A 20122-nucleotide genomic window follows, 5' to 3' on the forward strand; every position below is an offset into this window, starting at 1 on the left:
ACTAAAACAGTTTTGGGGGCATGGATTCTCAGAAATTAAGAAGCAAATGTTTATATTGCATAAATTGTTTTTAACACAAAGTTATTCATAGGATAATTTAAATTTTATGTAAATTTTAACATAGCACACTACTGCACTGAAAATAGGTAGTGGGACAAAAGTTTTTAAGTTGTATGAAAAATATAATTTTTCCACCCTGCCATTGCATTCTGTGAATGTGTGTGCCTGTGTGTATGTATATTTTCTTTGAAGCACAATATCACATTCTAAATTTGATCCCTTTATAACTATGAGCCTGAACCAAATGGCTGCTTACTCTCCCCTACTTATGATTCCCAAACAGCTGCCCATTTCCCCCAATTTATTTCATCTTTGAGGAACTGATACTAAATGATAAACATTAAAAATATTGTTAGATTGATGATCATCACCAGGGAGATGCATGTAGGACGGAGTGAGATAAAATGCTAATGTCACATTTTTAAGTTTACTTATTTATTTTGAGAAAGAGAGAGGGAGAGAGAGAATCCCAACAGGCTCCATGCTGTCTGCACAGAGCCTGAGCAGGGAGCTCAATCTCACGACCCGTGAGATCATGATCTGAGCCAAAACCAAGAGTCAGACGCTTAACCGACCGAGCCACCCAGGTACCCCTAAATTCTGAATTATTTTATTGAGTGTTAAATAACACATATTACCCAACTCAACATCAAAAACACCAACAATCCAGCTAAAACATTGGCAGAGGACCTATTAGAAAGTAGGGGAGGGACAGTAACGTATCCCCCAAACTGAGAAGGCACTTTGAAACTGGAAAATGAAGCAGGCGACACCATACAGTTTACACAGTCTTATTCAGGGTAACTTAACTGACATAGGGGGAATTGGGAGGAGGATGATCCATGCATTCCGCATAGCTATTCTCCACAAAGTCCAGACCTTAGTCCACAGATTTTATAGAGTGGGGATATGCAGGAGGGCACTGTAGTGAGATGAAACGGCTCACACACACGTCAGAAGGCTTTCATGCACTTAACTGACAGCTACCTTTTAGTTAGATCTTGTGGCACCACCTGTACATCAGGAAAGAAGGAAGTCTATGTTATCTCTAACAGATTAATGAGAGGCTGAAACAAGCCTTCCCACCATCCTAGTCTTGGCAGGCATGTCTAAGGTATGTATATTAATATCCAAGTGGCCCGGAACACATAGCCCCAAGAGAGGCCCTTGAGCAAACATGAACAAGATGGAGGGCCAAAGACGGAGTCAGTATTGTTAGCACTCTTACAGTACATGAGTAGACATTTTTCCAAAGATATACAGGTGGCCGACAGACAGGTGGAAAGATGCTCAGCATCATTAATCATCAGGGAAATGCAAATCAAAACCACAGTGAGATATCACCTCACACCTGTTGGAGTGGCTAAATCAAAAGACAAAAAATAACAAGCGTTAGTGAGGATGTGAAGAGAAAGGAACCCTCATGCAGTGTTGGTGGGAACATTGGTACAATCACTGTGGAAAACAGTATGGAGGTTCCTGAAAAAATTAAAAACAAATATCATCTGATACGATAATTCCAGTACTGGGTCCTTACCCAAAGAAAATGAAAACACTGATCAAAGAGATATATGCACCCCTATGTTTACTGCAATATTATTTACAATAGCTGAGACATGGAAGCAACCTAAGTGTCCACTGATAGATGAATGGATAAGGAAGATGTGGTGAATACACACACACACACACACACACACACACACACACACACAAATATTACTCAGCCATAAAAAAGGATGAGATCTTCCCATTTGTGACAATATGGATGGACCTAGAGGGTATTATGCTAAGTGAAATAGATTGAGAAAGATATATACCATACAATTTCACTCATGCAGACCTAAAAAACAAAATAAATGAATAAACAAAAATAAACCTATAAATACAGTGAACAAACTGATGGCTGTGCCAGAGAGGAGGCAGTTGGGGGGATGGGCAAAATTGGTGAAGAGGAGTAGGGAGTACAGGCTTCCAGTTATGGAATGAATAAATCACAGAAATAAAAAGTACAACCTAGGGGATATAGTCAATGGTATTGTAATAGCATTGTATGGTGACAGATGGTAGTGACACTTGTGGTGAGCATAGCATGACATATAGAGATTTTAAATTATTATGTTGTGCACCTATAACTAATGTCACATTGTCAACTATATGCAAAAAAAATTTTTAATAGGAAAATAGTATTATAGAAATGTATAAATGTTATTTTTCTTGAAAAAAATAACATATTATCTTCGCCATTGAGAGGTGACAATTTGGTGAGGAAAGACAATATCAAAATATTGAAGGATGCGCCTTCAAAATGGGTTCAACAAAAGCAGAATTAACTTTCAATTCCTCAACGCATGGTCTCATCTTCTAAATGAGAGGCTGAAAGTAAACTGGGAGGTTAAAAATGAAATCTTTACTCTTTAAATTGTGAGTCACCTTTTAACAAAAATCTATGTGATCTTTTCATCCAGAACTAATTAGTCCCACTAACCCATATTTTCCTTTTGTTTACAGAAAGCCCTCTGTTTTGAATTCACTTCTACTGACATAGCCAAATTTGATGGGACATAGCTAATTAGGGGGCAGTACTCCCCCACTCGTTAGGAAACATACAACTAAAGACCAGTGCTTTAGATTTTGATTTTGTGAAAAGAAGAATATTATTCTGCCAGTTTAAAGATGGTCCATTTCTTATTTTAAAAGTTAGTAAGGCAGTAGGATTGAAATATGAAGATCATGTTTCCTAGAATGAGAGGGAAAAATATCTTTATTTTTGTTTTGAACTTATGTGAGGGAAACTGTGTGCTTGCTTGAGTGTGTTGGAGGCTGGAGGTGGGTGGAAGGGTCTGGTATAAACCATGGTTCATAGTTGGTGAATTTTTCCCCTTGATTTGTCACTTATTGTGAGAAACTCACCACATTTTCTGTGGAGACAGATGGTGTTCTGCCATTCAAAGTCCATCAGATTGAAGTCTGGGAGCTGAAATCATAATTAATCTCATGTGTATCTGGTGATCCTGAATCGTTCCCATTAAGAGAGTCCAAGCCTAGAAGTCTTGCAAGACCAAAAATCAGAAACTTAATTCCCAAGTGGCCAACAATCATTGATAAAATTATTCTCCCCACTTCTTTTTTTTGTTTGTTTTTTGTTTTTAATGTTTATTTATTTTTGAGAGAGTGCAAGTGGGGGAAGGGGCAGAGAGAGGGGGACAGAAGGTTTAAAGTGGGCTCTGTGCTGACAGGCCGACAGCAGCAAGCCTGATGTGGGGCTCGAATTCACATGGCTGTGAGATCATGACCTGAGCTGAAGTCAGACACTCAACCAACTGAGCCACCCAGGTTGCCCTTCTCCCCACTTCTTTATTGTGAGATATACTATAACCTATAGAGGTTTGTAAAAATTATATATGTAGTTTAAGAAATTAAAAAAAAAATCTGTGAACTCATACCCAAGAAATAGAACACAAATTCCTTAGATGCCCCTGTGTGTCCTTCAGTAATTGAATCCAGATGCACCTTCTCTTCTCCCAAAGAGAATTCTGACTTTTGTGTTAAGTGTTCCTTTGCTTTTCTATATAGTGTGGCAACCTCTGTAGGTATTGCTAAAAAAAAAAAAAAAAAAATTAGTTTTACCTATTTTTAAACTTTATATAATTTTTTTTTTTTTTAAACATGCTATAGGTTTTTTATCTGTCACTTTTTTGGGCCCAGCATTACTAGTTTGAGATTCATCCATGTTGATATCAGTACTTCATTCATTGTTACTGCTGTTAATATTTCATTTAGTAGCTAAACAGTTTATATTTCTGTCAATGGAAATTTAGCTTCCAGTTTTCTCAGGTTTTTATTTTTGTTATTCAGCTACAAGCAGTGCTTGTACGTGTCTCCTCATATGCGTGGAGTTTCACTATGTACCTAGATCTGGAATGCTGAATCATATGTTATATGCAATATTCAATTTATTAGGTAATAACAAAAGTGGCTTCCAAAGTGGTTGTAGCGATTTACATCCCCACTTAGCAAAGCATCAACCTTTCATTGCTCCACATCGTCACCTGCATCTGGTGTCCTCAAACTTTTCCATTGTAGCCATGGGATGGGTAGATCGCCATTGTTTACTCTGGCTCTTCCTAATTGCTAATGAGATTGAGTTATCTTTCCATTTGTGTATTGACAATTGGAATTCTTTTATGAAGTGCTCGTTAGTCTTTTATCCAGTTTTCTACTGTGTTGTTGCTTTTTCTTGTTGATGCAAAGGCATTCTTTATACAGTCTAGTTATTAACTCTTTGTTGTTTATATGTGTAACACATATCTTCTCTCAGTTTGTGGCTTGTGGTTTCATTTTCTTTACAGTTATCTTTTGATCAACATTAACTTAATTTTAAGAAGATTGAATTGATCAGTCTTTATTGGTGTTTCTTTTTATGTTTTGGAAAGTTCTTTCCCCACCAGTAAAATACTATCTCTCCTTTAGAGTCTTTTCTGTTACATTTTTACCTTTTATATTTAGGTCTTTACTCCAGCTGGAATTGGGTTTTATATTTGGTATAAGGTAGGGGGTCCAGTTTTATTCTTTTCCATAGAGAAAACCACTTGGCCTAGGACCAATTACTAAAAAGCTGTTTTCCCCACATTGACTTGAAATGCCACCTCAGACATTTAGCAGATGTCCATTTATACGTGTCTGGGGCCTCTCTACTTTTCCTTTGGTTTGTCTATACTTTAATTACTATAGCTTTATTAATGTCCTGATATTTGATACAGCAAGTCCTTCCACCGTCCCTTGTCTATTCATGACCCACTGCACTTCCATATACATTTTATATTGTTTGTGAAATTCTACCAGAAAAAAGTCTTTTTAGAGGAATTCAATTACACATCTATTTTAGGAAAATTGACAACTTTGTGATATGGAGGACTCCAATCCAACGGCATATCTTCCCATTTACATGGATGTTTTTTACTGTTTTAAATAAATTTTTATATTTTCCTTATACAGATCTTACTTTTTTGTTTATTTTGAACTGACTGAGCCACTCAGTCATCCCAAAGATCTTACACAATTTCTTCTTTAGGTGCTGTATATTTTTTGAGGTTATTGCAAATTGTGTCTTTTTAAGTATCTTATTGTAAATAATATTTTTATTACTGGTGAATAAAAAGGCAGCTGATTTTTATATATTGATCTTATAGATAGCCAACTTGCTACACTTTCTTTTTTTTTATTTTGTTTTATGTTTATTTGAGAGAGAGAGAGAGAGAGAGAGAGTGAGCGAGAGAGCAGGAGCAAGGGAGGGGCAGAGAGACCAGGAGACAGAATTAGAAGCAGGCTCCAGGCTCTGAGCTGTCAGCACAGAGCCCAATGCAGCGCTTGAACTCACGAATGGGGAGATCATGACCTGAGCCAAAGTCAGATGCTCAGCGGACTGAGCCACCCAGGCACCCCTACACTTTCTAATTTTAATCATTTATCTGTTGATTATTTTCTGTTTTCTATATACTCAGTCATATGATTTATCAGTAATAGCAAAAAACATTTGTCTTCCTTCCCAATTGTTAAACCTCATATTTCTTTTTCTTTCCCTACTCCACTGGCAAGTCTTCTACTATTGTGTTGAAAAGGAGGGGTGCCTGGGTGGCGCAGTCGGTTAAGCGTCCGACTTCAGCCAGGTCACGATCTTGCAGTCCGTGAGTTCGAGCCCCGCATCGGGCTCTGGGCTGATGGCTCAGAGCCTGGAGCCTGTTTCTGATTCTGTGTCTCCCTCTCTCTCTGCCCCTCCCCCGTTCATGCTCTGTCTCTCTCTGTCCCAAAAATAAATAAACGTTGAAAAAAAAAATTAAAAAAAAAAAAAAGGAGTAGTAGTAAAAGGTGTTCTTGTTTCTGATTCTAAAGAACACGCTTTCAGTATTTCTTCATTTTCCCATTAATCTGTTGTTCTGGTTAATCATATTCATTGATTTATTAATATTAAGCCAGTTTTGTATTCCTGGAATAAAACTATCTTGGTCATCCTGGGTGATTCTTTTTATACATATCTGAATCTTGCTAACATTTTATTAAGATTTTTTATATTTGTTCATAAATGAGATATGCTGTAATTTTCTCTTATTGTACTCACATTGTCAGGTTTTTAATTTTAAAATTATGAAATCCTCACTAAAAAAGAGTTGGGGGCCAATATATCCCTTCTTTTTCTGTATATTGGAATAGTTGTGTAAGAAAGCTATAGTGATATTCAGGTCTTTGTTTTTTTTTAGCTTCAGTTTTTGTTGGTTAAAATTCTCTAGGAATTTTTTCATTCTGTCTAAAATTCCAAATATTTAGAATGTTGTTCATGAGGGGCATCTGGGTGGCTCAGTTGGTTACGTGACTGACTTTTGATTTCGGCGCAGGTCACGTTCTCATAGTTTGTGGGATCGAGTCCTGTGTTGGGTTGCACGCTGCCAGTGCAGGGCCTGTTTGGGATTCTCTTGCTCTCCCCGTATCTGTGCTCCTCCTCTGTGTGTGTGTGTGCATGCCCTTTCTCTTTCTCAAAATAAACTTCAAAGAAAAGAATGTTCATGAGATTTTTACTGTCTTTTAAATCTCCAGACCATCTAAAATTATGACCCATGTTCACTTATATTTACTTACGTCCTCTTTCTTTCTTGAAAAATCTTGCCATAGAGTTATTAGAGTTACAGTCTTTTAGAAGAATCCATGTGTAGCTTTTTGATGTGCAATTGTTTGCATTGTATTTCTTTTAGTTCTTTGGATTTTACATATCTTTTTCTAATTTCTTAAAGGTTAAAATGTCCTTCTAAGTAATGCTTTCACTATCTCCACATGTTTTGATGCATAATATTTTATTATTATTTAGTTACATTTTATAATTTTATATTTGAATTCTTCCTTATCTGAAGGTGTTACTGGTATATTTCTTAATTTTTAAAGATACAGGGATTATCTAGTTATCTTTTTGTTACTGGTGTCTAGCATAATTACACCAAGTCACTAAATGTTTGATGCATGATAGTCTTTTGAAATTGTTGAGACTTACTTGCTTTTTGTCCAGTATATTGTTAATTTTGATAAATGCTCCATGTGTACCCCAAAATAAACATTGGGTTTGAAGCTCCTAGGGATAGTGGTCTATATATGTCTATTACACCAAACTTGCCTATTGTGTGGATTAAATTTTCAATATCATTGTTTTTGAATGCTTGATCTATCGGTTACTGCGAGAGATGTATTAAAAATCTGCCACTATTGTAGAGTTATTGCATTCTCCTTGTTAATACTACTTACACATTTTCAGTCTATGTTGTAACTTATAGATATAAATATAAACTTGTTATATTTTAGTAAGGGAATATAGTTATTCAGGGAGGCCCACTTTTGGACTATAGGTTATTTTTATTTCTGTGATTTTGATTTTTATATTTTATTAAATATCTGATAAGCCACGTTTTATACAAAAAGGATTTTATTGTCATATTTAGCAACTTAGGGTTAAAGATATTCATGTTAACTTGTTAACTTGACCTTGTTAACTCATTTCTGGGATACTATGCAAATAAAATAACCAGTAGATAAAAAGTTTTTGGTACCGTAATATATATTTGTGACAGTGAAAACAAACATAGATTCTAACAATAGCAGAATGGTGACATTTGATTTTCCCCCTTCCTTTCTACTTTTCTATGTTTTCTATACTTTCTACAATTCTTTTACAATTAAATGGGGAAAATAAGCTTTAAAATATGGACTAACAAATACATTTCTAATATTTGAGTGTATGTAATTTGTCTTTAATTCTATGTTATGTTGTTATTTAGGTGATATCTTTAAAATAAGAAGATAGTAGGGGCGCCTGGGTGGCGCAGTCAGTTGGGCGTCCGACTTCAGCCAGGTCACGATCTCGCGGTCCGTGAGTTCGAGCCCCGCGTCAGGCTCTGGGCTGATGGCTCAGAGCCTGGAGCCTGTTTCCGATTCTGTGTCTCCCTCTCTCTCTGCCCCTCCCCCGTTCATGCTCTCTCTCTGTCCCAAAATAAATAAAAAACGTTGAAAAAAAATATTTAAAAATAAATAAATAAATAAAATAAGAAGATAGTAAAGCCATTTAAAATGTGATAGGGATATGTATAAAGTGAAAGTTAATGTTAAAGATAGATGTCCTATTGTGCTTTATCTGTCATAGATAGAATGCTGATAGAAAAGAACGAGTGCATTGCTCCCAAGGTTTCCAGTTATGTGAGCCCATGGACAAAACCAACAGCTATCGGATCCCTCAGCCCACATGTGACAGAGCTCCCAAGAAAACGAAAAGGAAGTGATTCAGAACCATCCCAGTAAGTGAATTTATGAAATCTTTTATTGTAAGGAAAAAAGAAAAAGATTGCTTTGCAAATCACTGATGATTTTCAGTTACATGGTGACATACGGGTGGGGGCAATTATTTCTCCACCCAATTGCTTCCTCTGTCCCTGTCTGATCTGGAACGTTTCCGTCGAATTCTGAAACGTAGTAGATATCTAGGGGGAGTCAGCTGGAATTTGAAAGATATAGGAACATAAGGTTAATTTGTTTAACATTTATGGTCATATCAAGATACTTACCTTCCTATTTGAATTGCTTAACTGTGAAGAGAACATCTTCCTGCATGCACTTAAAATAATAATTACCACATTGCTTCTTGTCTTACTCATCATTTATATAATAAGCAGCCCTTGGTTATCTGTGGTCAGTTAAATCATGTAAAACTCTTGTTTTCCATGTTTATTAAGCCAAATAGATAATAAAGCCAATGTTGGGGATACTTGCTATCTCCTTGTTTCTTTTGTTGCATTAATACAGCTCACAGCCCCCAAATATTCTTTAATGAACTCCCCAAAGCTAGGGTTTGTATGGTGAAATTGATAAGGCAAGGTAAATATTGCAATCTAGAGTACTCCATTTTAGGCTGGTACTTTACATAAATATGATAGTTGATGACAGTTTTTCATGAAAGAAGGGAAAAATTTTGAGTAGGGTGACAAGATGAGAACATAATGCAACATTCTACTTCTTTTTAAGCCTGTTCTTCCCAATATACTTTATAATTTAGCTAAAATTCCCAAGACAGCAGAATCAGTGTTATTCAAATGTAAGTACCAGTGCACTTCCCAGCCCCCCTCTAATTGACTTGAAAGTATTCTACAGGTTGTCTGTATTCTCTTATACTCTCCAGTAATGTGAATAGTCATAAAAAATAACTGCAATTGACAAAGTAACTGTCTGGCATTGTTTGCTGATCAGTTTGTAGTCCCCACTCAGCTCAAGCTAGAAGTGATTGATTATAAGTTTTGTGTTCTTTCTTTTTCTTCAGAATCATAAGCACCATTGTTCTTTCTTAGGATCCAAATAAGATTGTTGCTGTTGAAGTAGAGCAGTGAGCACTAGAGGTAACACAGTTTTATGTCACATATGGGGCATGGATGAGACCTTACAGTGGTTTGGGGAACGAATGAGGAAATGGGGTCATTGGTAGGCGAAATAACAGAAACATGCAAAATACTGACAGATAGTGATCTTTTGGCAGAAGACAACACTAAAGATTAGCCAATTGCCCACATTTTAGAAACTGAAGAAGTCAGGAGTCAAAGATATCAAGTGACTTGCCTAACATTACACAACTAGTTAGAATTCCTGATTGTTAGTGTGGTAGTTTCTTCATTACACTGTTTCCTGTCTCTCTGCAACTGGATAGGGTAGCTTACTTCTAGCACATGAGGATAATTATGCCGTCCATTTCCCAACATGTATGGGTAGGTGACCCAAGACCTCCTTTCTTCCATGTCAGGAATCATGACAAAAAAAAGAGGTGGAAAAGCTTTCTCAGTACCCTTTTACCTATCTTCTTTCAACAAAGAAATAAATATCAGCAACCAGTGGCAGCAGGTAAGTCCTGGAATTTGACCTGACATAATTCCTACTTGAAGAAGGTGAAGAGGAAGAGAGTCAAAAGAGAGTATACACCCCACTGATTTGCTCATTATCTACCTTAGAGCTTCTCCATTCTGCCCCAATCCTTCTTTCATTCCACCATATTCCATTCCTCTGATGAAATGATGGATGTCAAAGTACTTTATAGGTTTTACAAAATACTAATTGTGTAGCATTTTTCCCAGAGACTCAGGGTGTGAAAGCCATTCGGTAGATACGAAGTTGATTTCGTTGGTGGAGCCTCAGAATATTGGGTATTTTTAAACAAAGAATGTATGAGAATGTTGACCATTTTTGCAGCACTCTTGGTTTTGAATGGAGAGCTGGTTCTCTAAAATGGTCATGGATGAAGACTCCCTGGAATGTAGTCATTACAATTTCTTGAGTACCTACTATGTGACACCCAGTAGACTGGGAGGAAGAAATACAGATTAGACAAAAGAAACGTGTACAAATTAGAAAGGCACAGGTAACTATTACACATGATAACTGTCACAACATACACCATGGGTTCTTTGGCAACAAAGACAATTGGGCATTTAAATGAGATTGGGATCAGTAGGGAAGGACAGCTTCCTGCAGACGTTGACTTAAGCTAAGTTGTAAATGAAGAATGGAAGTGAGCCATTCTATGCAGGAGTAAAGGAGGTATTTTACGTAGAAGGAAGAACTGTTCAGAAGCACAGGGCACAAAATATGAAATAACACTCTTTTAATCAGGAGATGTGGTTGGCACAATAAAGCAGAGGGCGTACACAGAGGTGGGTGAGCTATGAGACTTGAGGGATGCACGTGGACTGGGTAAAGAGATCTGTTGAACCAAAGAGTATAGAAATTATCTTGCATGCAGTCAGGAAAACAGAAGGATTTTAAGGATGAGAGGACTTGATCAAATTACATTTAAAAAAATTGTTGGCCTTGGTACGTTTTGTATTTGGTAAAACATATATAACATAAAAATTGCCATTTCAAACATTTTTAACTATACAATTCAGTGACATTAATTATGTTCACAGTGTTTTACATTGTTACATTATTACTACTGCCTATTTCCAAAACTTTGTTATTACCCCAAACTCTGTGCTCATTAAATAATGATACTCCATACCTCGTTTCCCTCAGTCCCTGGTAACCTCTAGCCTATTTTCTAGTTCTATGATATTGCCTATTCTAGATATCTTATATAAGTAGAGTCGTGCAATGTTTGTCCTTTTGTATCTGGCTTATTTCACTGGGCATTAATTACATTTTATTTTTTTTTTCAATATATGAAATTTATTGTCAAATTGGTTTCCATACAACACCCAGTGCTCATCCCAAAAGGTGCCCTCCTCAATACCCATCACCCATACCCCTCTCCCTCCCACCCCCCATCAACCCTCAGTTTGTTCTCAGTTTTTAAGAGTTTCTTATGGGCATTAAATTTTCAAATTTTATGTGTGTTACAGCATATATCAGAATTTCATTCATTTCTTTTTATGGCTGAATAATATCCCATTGTATGTATATACCACATCTTTGTACCATTTTTTTTAATTTAAGTATAATTGACACACAATGTTACATTAGTATCAGATGCACAACATAGTCAACTTCTCTATGCATTATGGTGTGCTTATCACATAGCTACAGTCTGTCACCATACATCCCTATTACAATACCATTGACAATATTCCCTATGCTGTGCCATTTATTCCTATGACTTACTCATTTTATAAGTGTAAGTCCATATCTCCTACACCCCTTCACCCATTTTGCCCATCCTTCCCTCTGGCAACCATTAATTCTCTGTATTTATAAGTCTGATTCTACTTTTTGTTTATTCATTTGTTTTGTTTTTTAGGTGCCCCATGAGTGAAATCATATGATATTTGTCTTTCTCTTGGTCTGACTTAGTTCACTTAGCAAAATACCCTCTAGCTTCATCCATGTTGTTGCAAATGACCTCATCTTTTATTTGGCGGTGTAATATTCTAATGTGTGTGTGTGTACCACTTCTTTATCCACTTCTCTATTGATGGACACTTAGGTTGCTTCCATATCTTGGCTATTGTAAATAATGTTGCAGTGAACATAAGGATGCATGTATCTTTTTGAATTAGTGTTTTGGTTTTATTGGGTAAATACCTAGTAGTGGAGTTATTGGATTATATGTTATTTCTGTTATAAATTTTTTGAGGAACTTCCATACTGCTTTCCACAGTGGCTATACCAATTTACATTCCCACCATAGTGCATGACATTTTCTCTACATCCTTGCCAACACTTTTGTTATTTCTTACCTTTTTAATTTTAGTTATTCTGACAGATGGAAAGTGGTATCTTATTGTGGTTTTGATTTGCATTTTCCTGATGATTAGTGATTAGCTTTTTTTGTGTGTCTGTTGGCCATCTGTATGTCTTTGGAAAACTGCCTATTCAGATATTCTGCCCATTTTTAAATCAGATTGTTTGCTTTTTGGGTGTTGAGTTGTATAAATACCTTATATATTTTGGATATTAACCCCTTATTAGATAGTCATTTCAAATATCTCCTCCCGTGTAGTAAGTTGCCTTGTTATATTGTTGGTTTCCTTTGCTGCACTAAAGCTTTTTATTTTGATGTAGCCCAATGGTTTATTCTTGGTTTTGTTTCCTTTGTCTTAGGAGATATGTCTAGAACAATATTGTTACAGCCAATGTCAGAGAAATCACTGCCTATGTTCTCTTATAGAATTTTTATGGTTTCAAGTTTCACATATAGGTCTTTAATCCATTTGGAGTTTATTTTTCTGAATGGTGTTAGAGAGGTCCAGTTTTCTCCAAACCATTTGTTGAAGATACTCTCTTTTCCCTATTGCCTAATCTTGCCTAATTTGTCATAGATTAATTGACCATATAATGGTGGGTTTATTTCCAGGCTCTCTATTTGGTCCCATTGATCTATGTGTCTGTTTTTGTGCCAGTACCATGCTGTTTTAATTATTATAGCTTTGTAGTATATCTTGAAATTTGGAACTGTGATACCTCCACTTTTGTTCTTTTTCAAGGTTGCTTTGGCTACTCAGGGTCTTTTGTTGTTTCATACAAATTTTAGGATTGTGCAAGTTCTGTGAAAAATGCTTTTGGTACTTTGAGACGGATTGTACTGAATCTTTAGATTGCTTTGGGTAGCATGGACATTTTAACAATATAAATTCTTCCATTCCATGAACATGGAATATCTTTCCATTTATTTCTGTCATCTGTAATTTCTTTCATCAGTGCCTTATAGTTTTCAGAGTACAGGTCTTTCACCTCCTTGGTTAAGTGTATTCCTAGATATTTTAGTCTTTTTGGTGCAATTTTAAATGGGATTGTTCACTTAAAATCTCTTTCTGCTAGTTTGTTATTAATGTATAAAATTGTAGCAGATTTTGGTATATTTTGTATACTGCAAATTTACTGAATTTATTAGTTTTTTTTTTTTAACATTTATTATTGAGAGACAGACACAGAGTGTGAGCAGGGGAGGTAGAGAGAGGGGGAGACACAGAATCTGAAGCAGGCTCCAGGCTCTGAGCTGTCAGCACACAGCCTGACACAGGGCTCGAACTCACAAAGTGCAAGATCATGACCTGAGCCAAAGTTGGTTGTCCAACCAACTGAGCCACACAGGCGCCCCTAAATTTATTAGTTTTAATAGTTTTTTGATGGAGCCTTTACGGTTTTCTATATGTTATATCAAGTCATCTGTAAATAGTGACAGTTTCACTTCTTCCTTATCGATATGATTGCCTCTTATTTCTCTTTCTAGTCTGATTGCTATGGTTAGGACTTCTAGTTGAATAACAATGGTGAGTGGACATCTTTGTTTTGTTCTTGATTGTAGAGGAAGATCTCTCAGTTCTTTACCACTGAGTATGATGATGGCTGTGGGTTTTCATATATGGCCTGTATTATGTTGAGGTGTGTTCCCTCTAAACCCGCTTCGTTGAGAGTTTTCATCATGAATGGATGTTGAATTTTGTCAGATGCTTTTACTGCATCTATTGAGATCATATGATTTTTATCCTTAGTTTTGTTGATATGGTTTATCATGTTGATTGATTTATAAATAATGAATCATCCTTGCATTCTTGGAATAAATCCCACTAGATCGTGGTGAGTGGTCCCTTTTAATGTATTGTGGAATGTAGTTTGCTAATACTTTGTTGAGAATTTTTGGATCTATATTCATCAGAGATATTGAGATATTGGCTTGTAGGGGTTTGTGTGTGGGTGTGTGTGCGTGTGTGTGTCTGGTTTTGCTATCAGGATAATGCTGGCCTAGCAGAATATATTTGGAAGCTTCCCTTTCTCTGTTTAGAATAGATTGAGAATAGGTATTAACTCTTCTTTAAATGTTTGGTAGAATTCACCTGTGAATCCATCAGGTCTTGAACTTTTATTTTTTGGTCATTTTTGATTACCAATTCAATTTCATTACTAGTAGTTGGTATGTTGACATGTTCTTTCTTCCTGATTTGGTTTTAGGAGATTGTACGTTTCTAGGAATTTATCCATTTCTTTTAGCTTGTCCAATAATTTTTGCTATATAATTTTTTGTAGTGTTTTCTTATAATCCTTCTGTATTTCTGTGGTCTTATTTTTCCTCTTTGCTTCTGATTTTATTTGGGTCCTTTCTCTTTTTTTTTCTTGATGAGTCTGCCTCAGGGTTTATCAATTTTCAAAGAACCAGCTCTTAGTTTTATTGATTTTTTTTTCTATTTTTTTCTTAGTCTCTGTATCATTTGTTTTTGCTCTGGTCTTTATTCTTCCTTCCTTCTACTCACCTTGAGCTTTGTTTCTCTTTTTCTAGTTCTTTTAAGCATAAGGTTAGATTTTTTTTTTTGAGCTTGCTTTCTTTCTCCTTTTTTCTCTTTTTGTTTTGTTTTTGTTTTTTGAGATCGGCTTGTATTGCTCTATATTTTCCTCCTAGAACTGTTTTTGCTATGTCCCAAAGGTTTTGGACTATTGTATTTTCATTTTTCTCTGTGTATTTAAAAATTTTCTCTTTGATTTCTTTGTTGACCCATTGGTTGTTTAGCAGTGTGTTCTTTAGCCTCCATGTGTTTGTGTGTTTGTTTTTTAATGATTGATTTCTAGTTGCATACTGTTGTGGTTGAAAAACATGCATGGTATGGATTTCAATCTTCTGAAATTTATTGAGACTTTTGTTTTGTGGCCTAACATGTGATCTGCTCTGCAGAATGTTTCATGCACACTTAAAAAGAATGTGTATATTGTTATTTTTAGATGGAATGTTCTGTGTATATCTGTTAAGTCCATCTGGTCTAATGTGTTGTTCAAAGCCAGTGTTTCCTTGTTGGTTTTCTGCCTGGATGATCTACCCATTGATATTTGCTTTATTTAGGCGCTCCTATGTTGGTTGTGTGGATATTTACAACATATCCTCTTATTGGATTAAGCCCTTTATCGGTATGTAATGGCCTTCTTTGACTCTTGTTACAGTCTTCATTTTAAAGTCTATTTTGTCTGATAGAAGTATTGCTACCCTGGACTTTTTCCCCCCACTTCCATTTGCATGCAATATTTTGTCTATCCTTTTACTTTCAGTCTATATGTGTTTTGGGGTCTGAGGTGGGTCTCTTGTAGACAGCATTTGTTTTTTTTTTATCCATTCTGCCACCCTATGTCTTTTGATTACAGTATTTAGGCTATTTACATTTAAACTGATTATTGGTAGGGGTGCCTGGGTGGCTCAGTCAGTTAAGAGTCTGACTTCGGCTCAGGTCATGATCTCACGGCTCGTGAGTTCGAGCCCTGCGTCGGGCTCTGTGCTGACAGCTCAGAGCCTGGAGCCTGTTTCAGATTCTGTGTCTCCCTCTCTCTTTCTGACCCTCCCCCGTTCATCCTCTGTCTCTCTCTGTCTCAAAAGTAAATAAACGTTAAAAAAAAATTTTTTTTTAACTGATTATTGGTAGGTATATACTTATTGCCATTTTTTTCTCTGGTTGGTTTTGTAGTTCTTCTCTGTAGTTCTTTCTCTTGCTGTCTTTCTTTGTGATTGATGAGTTTCTGTAGCATCATGTTTGGCTTTCTTTTTCTTTTTTCATGTCTATTGTAATTTTGGGGTTTGTGGTACCATGGGGTTCATATATAACATCCTAAGTAATAGCACTCTTTTTAAGTTGATGGTCATTTGAGTTCAAACACATTCTTAAAAAAGATTTGTTTCGCTCTTTCCTCCATGTTTTATGTATATGCTGTCATATTTTATATCTTTATTCATAATTTTCTAACATCTAATGGCCATTTCTTTTCCACTTAAAGAATTTCCTTTAGCATTTCTTATAAGGTTAGTTCTGTGGTAATAAAATCATTTTGGTGGTGGTAGAGGGAGGGGGAATTCTTTATCTCTCCTCCAACTCTGCATGATAACCTTGCCAGGTAGAGTATTCTTGGTTGTAAGTTTTTTCCATCTTACTTTGAATATATCATGTCACTCCCTTTTGGCTTACAAAGTTTCTGCTGAAAACTTAGCTGATAGCCTTTTAGGGTTTTTGTTGTAGGTAAATTTTTGTTTCTCTCTTGTTGCTTTTGAAAATCTGAGCTGTCTGGGTGGCTCAGTCAGTTAAGCATCCAACTCTTGATTTTTGGCTCAGGTCATGATCTCATGGTTTGTGAGATCAAGCCCTATGTCAGGCTCTGGGCTGGCAGCACAGAGCCTGCTTGGGGTTCGTTCTCTCTCTCTCTCTCTTTCTCAGTCCCTCTCCCTTCCTCTCTCTCTGTTCCTCCCCCACCCACATTCTCTCTCTGTCTCTCTCTGTCTCTCTGTCTCTCTCTCTCTCTCACACACACACACATGCACACACACACACATACACACACACACAATAAATAAATAAACTTAAAAAAAAAAAAATCTCTCTTTTTTAAGTAGGTTCTATGCCCAGTGTGGGACTTGAATGTCATGACCCTGAGATCAAGAGTAGTGTGCTCTACTGACTGAACTAGCCAGGCACCCCAAGTCACTCTTAATCTTTAACCTTTGACATTTTAATTATTATGTGTCTTGGTTTGGACCTCCTTGGGTTCATCTTGTTTAGAACTCTGTGCTTCTTGAACCTGGATGCCTATTTCCTTCTCTATGTCAGGGAAGTTTTCAGCTATTTTTTCAAATAGGATTTTTCCCTCTCTCTTGCTTCTTCTAGGTCCCCTATAATGAGAATGTTTTTTCACTTGATGCTGTCCAAAAGATCCCTTAATCTACCTTCATTTATTTATTACTATTTTCTCTTTTTATCCTTTAGCTTATGTGCATTTCATTACTCTGTCTTCCAGATCACTGATATGTTCTTCTGCATCCTCTAAACTGTTGATTCTCTCTAATATATATATTTTTTATTTTAGTTATCATATTCTCCAACTCTGGTTCTTTTTTACATTTTCTATCTCTTTATTGAGGTCCCAATGAGTTAATCTACTCTTCTCTGCAGTCCAGTGAGCATCTGTATGATAATTACCTTAAATTCTTTATTAAGCATATTGCTTACCTCCATTTCATTTAGGTCCTTTCTCTGAGTTTTTGTCTTGTTCTTCAGAGTATATTTCTCTATCTCCCCATTTCACTTGACTTCTTATATTTGTTTCTATGAATTAGGCAGATAACTACTTCTAAACTTGAAGTAATTGTCTTGTGTTATTCCCTATGTAGACCTTGTGTACTTGGTGGCTTTCACTGGCTGGAGATGTGTCTAGCATGAGCTGGGTGTCCCGGGACTCTCCACACAGTGGGTACCCTGGCAGGATAGCTGAAGTGGGTACAGGTCAGTGCAGTCCCTGCGCTCTTCATGCAGCAGGTGCCCTGGCAGGATAGTGGGTTCATGCAGGAGTTTCCTAAGGCTCTACACCCAGAAGGAATCTTGGCAGGATAGTTGAATCTGAAGTGGGTTTTATTCAGGTCGTTCTGGGGCTCTCCACAAAGAGGGCACCCTAGTAGGACAGCTGAAGCTGAAGTGGTTATATGTCATGGGATCCCAGGGCTCTCCATGCACTGGGCAGCCTGTCCTGACAGCTAAAGCTGAAGATGCAGGCCAGTGTTTCAGATTGTGTACACTGAGGGCACTCTGGCAGGACAGCTGAAGTGAGTGCAGGCTGGGGTTTCTGGGGGCACTGCATGCAGGGGGTGCCCTGGTGGGATGACTAGAGTTAAGGCAGTATGTGGACCAGGAGACCCCGCAGCTCTATACACAGTGAGTGTCCTGGTAGGATAGCTGAAGTGGGTGCAAACAAGTATGTTCCAGGACTGTCTTTACAGAGAGTGACTTGGAGAGGTGATGTACCTGGGCAGGGAGGGGTCCTGGGGTGCTCTGCCCAGGGGTTGCCATATATCACATTTTGTTTATTCATCTGTTGTGCATTTAGGTTGTTCTTATCTTTTGCCTATTGTGAATAATGCTGTTATGAACATTGATGTACACATATCTGTTTGAGTCCTTGCTTTAAGTTCCTTCAGGTATATACCTAGGAGTGGAATTGCTGGGTCATATGGTAATTCTGCTTAGTTTGTGAGGAACCACAACTGTTTTCCACAGTGGCTGTACCATTATATATTCCCACCAGCAAAGTGCGAGGGATCCAGTTTCTCCATATCCTTGCTGACACTTGTTATTTTCCATTTTTAAAAAGAATATAGCTATACTACCAGGTGCAAAGTGGAGCAGAGTTACATCTTCAGAGAATCATTATGGAAAACAGCATGAAGGATGGGTTGAAAGGGGAAAATCCAGCAGGCAGAGAAAATAGCTGAGAAATTCTTGCTAGGGGTTGTTTTCTGAGCATTGGTCTAAGAGAGTAGCTCTGGACAGCAGGACATGAAAAGGGAGAGACCTATTATGACACATTTAAAAGAGAATTAATGACTGTTGTTTAGGGAGAGCAGGCATGCAAGAAGTGTCCAACAAGTTTTCTGACTTGGTTACCTACATGGAGGATGGTATTATATGTTGAGATTGAGGGATAGATGATGAATTCAGTTTTGGACACAATGAGAATGTATTATTTCTGGGATCTTCAAGTAGGCAGTTGGATGTGAGGGTCTGGAACTCGGGGTTGAGTCCTAGTCTGGAGAAAGAGATTCACACATCATTAATGTACAGACACAAGTGCAGGGATTGGCATGGATGCAGTCACTGGGGGAGGTGTGTGGAGTGGGGAGACTTGGGGGCTGAGGATATACTCTGGGGGTACTTGGGCCTAGACACAGTAAAGGAAGGAGGGAATCCTACCACAAATGTGAGAAGACATGGCTCTGAAGTAGGAGTATGTCAGAAACCAAAGGAAGAGGGATTTCAAAAGAGGAAGGCATGGAGCGAAGCAAATCGGGGAGATGTTTGGATTGTATTTGCTCCCAATTTCATTCGTCTTTGTTTGATGTAGGGAGAAGGCCTACATTTCATTCAAAATGCAGTGAAAGTGGTTTTTAAGGAAAACTTGCATTGTATTTTGAAAAAAATTATGTCTCTGTCATATAAGATGCTACACTAAGAAAGTGCATCTAAATAATGCGAACATTATTGATATCAGAAAGCTTGTTAAATCCATATGTAAAAATATGACTATAGACCAAATGCCAGTATGGAGAAAAAAATATAGATAGCAAATTTACTAATTACCTAGGTTTGTGCTGCAAACAAGAAGTGAATCGTTTGGCTAACACAATCATGCCTTTTTCCTGTTCTACCAGGGACCATGAAATAGTGGTATATTTGGCTTTTGTAAGTACAGTAGGTTGGGATTTCACCAAAGAGGTGAATTCAGTGAGTGAGTTCATTTGCCAAAACATCTATAATCAAAAAAACCCATGATTCATAACAGCTAAAGTTTGTCTTTTGAAATTGAAGTAATGTGTATGTATATACAGTTCCAGACTAATAGGAAGAAAATCATTCGCCTGTAAAATTATTTTCTGTTTTATTCCCTAAGTATGATGTTAGACTAAAAGGGGAAAAGAGAAAAGAAGCTGACTTAATCTAACCTAGTTTTTTGCTTCAGAGACCAATCACAGAGCAGACTGGAAATGATGACAGCAACAGGAGAGGCTTAATGGAAGACATACCAGCCTCCTGTTAGGTATATG

At 37.0% G+C, this 20122-nt stretch overlaps 1 protein-coding gene across 4 annotated transcripts in view; it reads left to right on the top strand.

The window, feature by feature from the left end:
- BMAL2 (basic helix-loop-helix ARNT like 2) overlaps window positions 1-20122 on the top strand; it is a 123060-nt gene that overhangs the window by 35346 nt on the left and 67592 nt on the right. For all 4 annotated transcript variants that reach the window (XM_047866572.1, XM_047866571.1, XM_047866574.1 and 1 more), the window contains exon 2: window positions 8237-8387. In XM_047866572.1, the coding sequence (XP_047722528.1) occupies window positions 8242-8387 (146 nt within the window). In that variant the 5' untranslated portion in view covers window positions 8237-8241. The remainder of the gene's footprint in view (window positions 1-8236; window positions 8388-20122) is intronic.

Source organism: Prionailurus viverrinus, chromosome B4 (assembly GCF_022837055.1).
Source record: "Prionailurus viverrinus isolate Anna chromosome B4, UM_Priviv_1.0, whole genome shotgun sequence".
In the NCBI taxonomy this organism is placed as follows: domain Eukaryota; kingdom Metazoa; phylum Chordata; class Mammalia; order Carnivora; family Felidae; genus Prionailurus; species Prionailurus viverrinus.